The following is an 8,995-nucleotide window of genomic DNA, read 5'->3' as shown; positions in this document are numbered from 1 at the left end:
ACAAAAATACAATTTTTTTTCAACTTTAAAAGTAAAAATTTTGTAGAGAAAATGTTGGTATGATTGCTGATATACAAATATTTTGGAGAGTTTGAATTTCGCATATTAATACACATTTTTTTAATTTTAAATGAAAGGAATTTTTTTTAGAAAATGTTTGTCTGATTGCTGATATGAAAATTTTTTGGGGGTTTTTCGATTCTTAATATAAAAAATTGGAGGCTTTGAATTTTGTAAGCCGTGGAACTTTCAAGAGATTTGGTTTTTTGCTTTGCTCTTATTTAGGTCTTTTTCAGAATTTTCACTATAAAAAGTTTTGGAGAGTTTAAATTTCGGGCATTAATACAAATTTTTTTCAGGTTTTAGTGTAAAAAATTTTTGGAGAAAATGTTTGTATGATTGCTGATATAAAAATATTTTGGAGAGTTTGAATCTCGGATATTAATACACATTTTTTCAACTTTAAATGTAAGGAATTTTTTGGAGAAAATGTTTGTGTGGTTGCTGATATGAAAATTTTTTCGAGAAAATGTTTGTCTGATTGCTGATATGAAAATTTTTTTGGGATTTTTTGATTCTTACTATACAAAATTGGAAACTTTGAATATTTTACGCCGTGGAACTTTCAAGAGATTTGGTTTTCTGCTTTGCTGTTATTTAACTCTTTCTCAGAATTTTCACTATAAAAAGTTTTGGAGAGTTTGAATTTCGGACATTAATATAAATTTTTTTCAGCCTTAAATGTAAAAGTTGTTTGAAGAAAATGTTCCTATTATTGCTGATATTAAACTTTTTTGGAGAGTTTGGATTTCGGACATTAATACACATTTTTTTGAGTTTTAAGTGGGAAAAGTTTTTGGAGAAAATGTTTGTATTATCGCCGACATAAAAAAGTTGTGGAGAGTTTTGAGACTCTTGCTATAAAAAAGTTTTGGAGACATAAAAATAATTTAGAAACGTCAATTTCGAATTCATGGAAATGCTTTGAAGTTTTAAATATAAGCAATTTTTGGTGAACACTTTTGTAGATTTGCTAATATTGTGTAATAATATAAGAAATTTTTAAGAGAAAATAATTTAGGGGAACTTGAATTTCGAATATTAATGAAAACGCCCTTAATTTTTAAATATTAGACATTTTAAGAGAACTTTATATAATACATTTTGGAGAATTTGAATTGTGGAGAATTTAAGTTTTGGAGAATTCGAGTTTCAAATATTATTGAAAATGTCTTTAATTTTTACTTAAGGAATTTCAAGAGAACTTTGCGGTAAAACAATTCATTTTAAAGGTTTTGGAGAGTTTGAATTTTGGGTATAACTGAACATTTGTAAAATTTGTTAGTAGAGCATTTTTAATGATTTTTGTTAGAATTACTATCTTTGGAGAGTTGCATTTTTAGGCATTACTATGGAAATTGAGAAAATTTTAGAAAGCGTTTTAAGCTATTATTATGAACAAGTTCTAAGAGCATTAAATTCAGAACGTTAATGGAAATATTTTTAGTTTTCAATCAGTTAAAATTTTAAGGAAACCTTACAAACTTTCTTTGGGAATCAATTTGGAGCATTAATGAAAATTTTTTAGTTTTCAATCAGTCGAAAATTTTACACAACCTTACAGAATTTCTTTGGAGTTTCTATTAGATATTTTTTTTTTAATTATTTAAATATTTTGTTGAAAATTTAAGTCTTGGAGATATAAATATTATGAAAAGCTGCTAGAACGTTTCTAGCAAACTTTCGAATTGTATTGATCTTCTATTCTCAAAGCCTTTTTTTTGTTTTCGTTGAGCTCTGTTCGACCTCTCTTTCGTTTTAACATTTTCAACAGGGTTGCAAAGAAATTTTGTTTGAAATTTTTTCATATTTGTGTACCAGGTTATAATATAAATGAAATTTTCTAAGCTCCCCACTCAAGCTGAGTACCAAACGTACTGACAGTTTATAGTTTTTTTTCACAGCTTAATGTAAAATCGTCACATCTTTTTCGTATAAACTTTAAGAAGAAGACTAATTGCGCGTCTTTTCTTTTTAAGTGGAGAATGTGACTGATTCTTCAAATGTTAAACAATAAGAGTAAATTTAATGAAGATTTTAAGTTTTGGAGACTTGTTGGAGAGTTTTATATTTAACTTCTTGTAAATTTAGGACTGATTAGTACACCAGAAACTAATTGTAAAAAATCTAAAATTGAAATCTAAAATGTGTAGACTTTTTTAAAAAGACTCTAATTTTAACCGATTTCAGTTCTGAAAACTTTAGCAGCAAACTCTTTATAAGAGGCATATAAAACACATTCACAAATTTATAGGGAAGGTACTCAACAAGTTTTATAGCCAGATATTGGAGATTTGCATACTTGTATTTATTTATTCTCTGATATGAATGAAATGTAAAGAATTTCCGCTTAATTGATTACGCAGTTGCCACTACGTAACGATTAAGCTTTTAAATTTGTTTAGCATTTGTCTGCTTTCTCAGGCTCCGAACATTTTACAATGATTGTAGACTTTGGTGGAGATTTAAGACCTTTGACGACTTTTTTGGTGAGTTTGCCATTTTCGTATTTCTGGCTTGTTTGTTTTTGAAAACAGAGTCTAACTTTAGCTGATTCTTTAAATTGAAATTGTGTAGACTTTTTGTGGAGACTTTTGTTTTTGAAGCAATTTCAAGCAAGCAAGTTTTAAAGGCATATCCAACCTGTTTGTGGAGACTCTAATTTTGTGGAGACTTTGCTTTTCGAAGTAATTTTAGTTTTGAAAAATATTCAACTTTTCCAACTTGAAGCAATTAATATTTTTTTGTTTTTTGTCGAAAATTTGATTGACTCTGAAGCTTCAATTCAAAATTTGTATATATAATATTAGGTATTTCTGAAAAACATTAAAATAGGCGACTATTTGACCTTTTTTTCGAACTTTCAGCACACAAATGCGGGGAATTGATGGGAATATTTTCAAAAAAAAATAAAAATTTAATATTTTTTGCCACATCTTTAACTAAATTTTTCCACTTTTAACTACATTTTTTAAAACCATCCAAAGTAATTTTAAACGAGGCATTATCAACTGGGTGCCAATTTTTAAAATACTCGTATAATTTCCAGGGATATTTTCAATAACGTAGTACACTTTGGGATTTTTTGGAGACTTCATGCAATTTTTTTATTTTTTATTTTTTTAGAAAACTTGTGATTTTTCGTAGGCTTTTCGGGAGATTTTTCGTTTGCATTTTCTAAGAAAGTTTTGAATACTCAACAGTAGTGCAGCTTAGTTTGGAGAATTTTACAGAAATTTACAGTGCACACAACTACGAATACTAGCAGCAGTGTGTAGGTAAGTAGTGTAGTGGCAGCACATACATACATGCACATATACGAGTATCATAAAAGCAGCTTGCAAATATACAAATTAAAAAGGTTTCAGAGGGAATTTGTATGGGTCAAAAATTTGCAATATTTTTGGGTGAAGCTGACGCTCCATTCTCCTCATTGCCCGCGCCAGTTGCTGCCACATAAATATGCATGCATGCATGTATGTATGTATGTGCAGGTATATGTGTATATACGTACGTGCGTTCGTTTCTAGCTCCTAATATATTTCATAAGTCGTACAATTTCAATATTTGTTGCTTTATAACTGGTTTGTTGTTGTTGTTTATTGCAAAAGTCGCTGTGTAGATACATATTTATTGGGAAATTTATTTCGGTTTTTTTGTAGTTTTTTTTTATAATATTAATTTTCACTTTCAAACTTTCGATTTTATTTCATTTCAGTTTTAATATTAGATTTTCAACATTTTTGCGTTTATTTTTCCATTTATTTTTCTCAATAGTGTATGTATATACGTATATATGTATGTCGTTCGGTGTATAGTATTATCTAAAATCTTACCTGTAATAGTGTTTGAGTGCGCTAAATCACTTTTTTTTTATCAATTACTGAATTTCAATTATTTTTTATTTATAATTTTTTTTATTTTTTTGTTATTTTGCTTTTGCTTTCTCATTTCTCATTTATATCCTTAACATTTTACTCGTCTAATGCTCTTAAATTCGGTAGTATCTTATGCTCTTTAAAATTTAGCTAAAAAAATTGTTGTTGTAACAAAAGTGTGCAACCAAAAAGCGAGTCGTCGTTCTAAGTCTTGCTAACGTTGTTGTTGCAAAAATTTTTGCTCTGAATTTTTATTCGTATTTTTTTTTCTGTTTTTTCATTTTCGACTCTGTTTGCTACTAAATATTTACAAGTACATTTTTTCGTACGTTTACATGCATGCACTAGTATGTTTATATGTATGTACGTTTTTGTTGTTGTTCTTTTTGCAATTTTGCTTAGTGCATTCCTTAGTTGCTTTGCTCGCTAGTTTCTATGCTTAATTTTTCAATTTCGTTGGCATTTCAGTTTTAATTCACTTTAGCGCATCTATACATTCTTACATACATACATTCGTATACCTGCTACATTTCTTACTTGCGATTTTGGTAGATTTCTCTTCAATTCAAATTGAGCTATTTCTGCTTAGATTTTTACAATAGGCGTTTGTTCACTACTAACTTTTTTGTCCTCCATTTTGCATGCATTTTCTTCCATTTTATCTTGCCTTATTGCTAACTGTACATACATATGTACGTATGTAATCACTTTGTGTTGTTGTTTCAGTTCGGTGTTGCTTTCTATACTTTGTTTCTTTCGTTTTGGTTTTCTGTCGATTTCGGCTTAAAACTTACATGTGTTAGTGCTTTTTTTTGTTTGCTGTAAAATTCGCTTCTTTTTGCTGCTACTATTTCGGTGATTTTAGTGCATTGCTTTCTGCTGCTTGTGTTATTGCTGCATATGAAATTTCTACGTGGGTGTGTATGTACTACTGAGTATAGATTTCACTGGCATATTCCTTTCAATCTGCTATCTTTGCGTAGAAAGAGAGATAAGCGCTGAAAGTAGAGAGAAAAGAAAAATTTCGCTTAGATCAATTTAAGAATTTTTAATAAACCCAACTGGCACGAGAGGCGCAATACGTATTTGTGTTTTTTTTTTTTTGGAGGAACACTGAGCTACGCCAAGACGGCATATGTTATTTAAGCATCAGAGTCTAAGAAATTTCGACTGCAGAAAAAATGCATCGGCTGCCGATATGCAGCGAGAGTAGAATTGTTGAGATTTCAGTAAATGACTGGAGAAGTTATTGGATTGAGGAATAAGTAGGTAGGTTGGGTGGTTGTCGTAAAGACACACTTAGACCTTTCGCAAGTCCATTGTAATGCCACTGAGGCATAAGTTCACAGCGTTTTTATATTTTCTTTTATTTTACCCCTGTTTGGCAAAGGGTATATATTCGTTCCATAGGACTCTTTCTGCTCTACAAAACTATGCTAATTATTGTATATTTTTGAGTTATTTAACTTTTTATTAGTTTCGAGGCTTAGAAATGGAAGGAGGCAAACCTCAATACTTCGGCATCTGCTCTACTTTGTTTTTCATCGAGCTCAAAAAGCTGCCAAAACTGCCTAATGGAAGGCGGCAAACCTCAACACTTTCGGCACCTGCTCTGCTCTGCTTTCCATTGAGATCAAAAAGCTGTCAAAACTGCCGAAGCAGTTCGGGAGATTTGCGACGTGTATGGAGAAGGTGTCATAGGCGAGTCTACAGCCGAAAATGGTTTGCATAGTTCAAAAATGGCGACTTTGACGACGATGACACATCCCGCAGCCGAAGGCCTTGTGAATTCGATGAAGAAGAAGAACCGGCGCCCAACCAGTAGTGAATTGGCGGAAAAAATAAACTGCGGTCATAAAACGATTCTCAATCACCCTCATGCAATGGAATGTACCGAAAAAATAGGAGCCTGACAGTCTCACGAGTTCAATGAAAAAAACAAGGAAAGCCGCCTTCAACTTTCTTTTCAGCACCTTGCCCGCCAGCGAGCAACACGCGGTCATAAACAGCGCTTTTTCTACCGAATTGTCACAGGAGATGAGAAATGTTGGATATACATCAATATGAAGCAAAGAAAGAAGTGGATGGCTCCAGCAGATACGCCAAAGCCGAGAGTCAAACCAGATCTTCATCCAAAGAAGATATTGATATGTGTTTGGTGGGACTGGGAGGGCATGGTGCCGTGATCGAAAAGAATGCCACGGTCAACAAGTAGTTCTACATTGCCCAGCTACACTGCATGAATGAGGCTATTCGGCTGAAAGGACCTAATCGACATGGTCAAACCATACTCCTTCACGACAACTTCAGGCCTCATAGTGCACAAGTCGTCAAAGCCGCACTCCAAGAGCTCGAATGGGAGGTCCTTCAGCATTCGCCGTATTCTCCTGACCTTGGTCCGACCGATTGCCATCTTTTCCGCTCCCTGCAAATGATATGAAGGGTGAAGGTTCGTTACCTTCGATAACAAAGAGGTTCTTAAAAACCAGCTCAACAACTTCTTTGACACCAGACCTGGCGACTTTTGGCGGAACGGCATCAACAAATTGGTCGAGTGGTGGGAAGGGATTGATTAGCTTACTGATATAATCATTGCTTTTTGTTTAAATAAAAGTCTTGCGTAAAAACACTACTAACTTATTCCCCAACCTAATACTTTTTGCCAATACCCAACTAAAATTTTTTTTTCTTTTTCTCCAAATAAATTTATTTTTATCTAATCATTATTAATATTATTTGCTCACCTCAAATCCATTGGGTTTTCATCAATGATACCACAGCCTATTTGCTTTTTGTTGTTGTAGTTGTTGTTGTTGTTGCGTTGCTCGTAAAACATTTGACGTTGCTCCTGCGGTCGGTGCCTCCGCTATGGGCGTCGTTGCTCTTGGTGCTGTTGTTGTTGTTGCCACGCCAGCCGGTGTTGGTGTTGCTGTTGCTGAGTTGTCACTGCTATTATCGTCGCACTCCACTGTATTTGTAGTGCCAACTAAATGGTTTTCTATTGTATTTGTTGTTGTTGTTGTTGCTCCTGTTACTGCTGCTGCTGCTGCTGTTGGCGTAGTCGGTGTCAACCTAAGCGATTGCTCGATTTGTGTGGAATTACGTTGCGCAAATTCACCACTACTTCTATCCCCGCCATCGCGACGTGTTGTTGTACCACTTGCTGTTGTTGTGGCTTCTGGCGCGCCGGTGGGTGCTGACGATAGCCGCAAAACACGTAACTGATGACGTGGCGGTGGCGGCGGATGATAGTATGATTGTGACAATTGTTGCCTTTGCTGTTCGCGTTTGTGTTGCGGTTGTTGTTGTTGCTGTTGCTGCTGCTGCTGCTGCTGCTGCTGTTGTTGGTAGTATGCGTATTGTGGCTGCAGATGCGGATGTGGCGATTTGCGGTGAGGATGCAACTGACAGTTACCACCCATGTTGATGTTGTTGTTATGATTGTTGCTGTTATTAATGTTGCTGCTATTATTGTTATTGTGATGATGATGCTGGCCACCCATACCACCACTTTTCACATTTAACAGCGTTAAACTGTACTTGGGTTTCGTTGTTGCTGACGTTGTGCCGGCGAGATTTAGATGTTGTTGTTGTTGCTGCAACAACTGCTGCTGCTGCTTCTTGGGCATTGTGCTAACCAATCCGGCGCGCATATATTTCTGACCCACACCACTACTACTAACGCAATCTAATCGATTACCACCCGTTATCATGTCACATAGTCCCCCACCACCATTGATGCCACCCACCTCTGCATCTTCACTGTCAACATTCACGCCGCCACTCCCTTCGCCCCCAACACCACCGCGCAACGTCAATGTTTCAAACTAAAGATTGTCCGGATAGCTGCGGAAGTTGTAGGTTCTGGCGCGTTGAAATTGCATTGAGTCGATGCCAACACCAACGCCGACACCACCTCCTCCACTGTTACCTCCGCCGCTGTAGGCATTCAACATCGGCGCCGTTGATTGTGAATTCATGGTGCCCATACCGTCATCGTAGTTGTTATGCTCACTGCTGCTGCTAATGCCACTGTTGCTGCCACATTTGCCAACACTACTGCCGGATTTGTGGGTACTGCTGCTGCCACCACCGCCGCTATTGCTACCCATAGTGCCACAGTTGCTGCCGCCCGATGGGCCTTTGATTGGCTTGAATATCGCTGTGGTGGCATAATACTTCTCCATTGGTGGAGGCGGCACCGAAGGTGGCCTGGGAAAAATAGCGCTCAGCGGCGGCGGTGGGGTGCGACGTACATTCACATAACCACCAACGACACCGCCGCCGGACATGGACATCTTTGTGGCGGGCATATAATCCTGCATGTGTGGCACGGCATAACCGCCTTCGGGTACATCTGCAAAGACGAAAGTAAGAAAGTATGAAGGTGAGACGAAAGATAATGTGGAAATGGTAAAAGGAAAAACGGAAGAGAAAAGTAAAATGAGAATAAATGTAATTGAGAAAAAGTATTAAAGTATACTCTAACCAGGTTTTATTATATTTTTAAAGGTGTTGGAAAGGTAGGGGAACTTATTTATTTGACGCTTAATCATTTGATGGTCAGTTGGCTGAAGGGCGTATGGAACAATTTCCGTTCCTGAAGTGAACTTTATACATACATACTACTTGACGCTTGGGGTGATTTGAGCATGGCGAGGGAGTTGCCACATAAAAAAATTAAGTAAATTAAAATTATATAAAATAAAATAAATTAAAAAGAGAGATAAAACAAAATGAAATAATTAAATAAGAAGTAAAATAAAATAGAATAAATATAAATATAAATATAAATATAAATATAAAAATATTAAAAAAATGAAAGAGAAAATGTATAAACATTTAAGAAAAAAAATGAAAACGATTTAAATAAAATAGAACACAATAAAATAAGCTAACAAAATAAAATAAAATTAAATTAAATTAAAGAAATATAAATAATGTAACATAACACAAAATAAAATGAATTAAAAATTAAACACAAAAAATCAAAACTAACTTAAAAAATTGTATCTAAAAATGTTATTTAAAAATAAAATTTAAAATATTACAAAATC

At 34.7% G+C, this 8,995-nt stretch overlaps 2 protein-coding genes across 4 annotated transcripts in view; both read right to left on the bottom strand.

The window, feature by feature from the left end:
- Positions 1–1,278: 1,278 nt before the first annotated feature.
- On the bottom strand, positions 1,279–7,752 carry LOC128864941 (homeobox protein 5-like). Its single transcript, XM_054104728.1, has 2 exons — positions 6,683–7,752; positions 1,279–4,936 (listed from the first exon to the last, which is right to left on the bottom strand). The coding sequence occupies exon 1, from the start codon at positions 7,649–7,651 to the stop codon at positions 6,704–6,706; it is 948 nt and encodes a 315-aa protein (XP_053960703.1). The 5' UTR covers positions 7,652–7,752; the 3' UTR covers positions 1,279–4,936; positions 6,683–6,703.
- The window catches only part of LOC128864940 (uncharacterized), a 271,539-nt gene continuing 270,209 nt past the window's right edge, over positions 7,666–8,995 (bottom strand). For all 3 annotated transcript variants that reach the window (XM_054104726.1, XM_054104725.1, XM_054104727.1), the window contains one exon: positions 7,666–8,295. In XM_054104726.1, coding sequence (XP_053960701.1) covers positions 7,766–8,295 — 530 coding nt within the window. In that variant the 3' untranslated portion in view covers positions 7,666–7,765. The remainder of the gene's footprint in view (positions 8,296–8,995) is intronic.

This window comes from Anastrepha ludens, chromosome 5 (genome assembly GCF_028408465.1).
Source record: "Anastrepha ludens isolate Willacy chromosome 5, idAnaLude1.1, whole genome shotgun sequence".
Classification (NCBI taxonomy): domain Eukaryota; kingdom Metazoa; phylum Arthropoda; class Insecta; order Diptera; family Tephritidae; genus Anastrepha; species Anastrepha ludens.
This window is presented reverse-complemented; position numbering and strand designations above follow the sequence as displayed.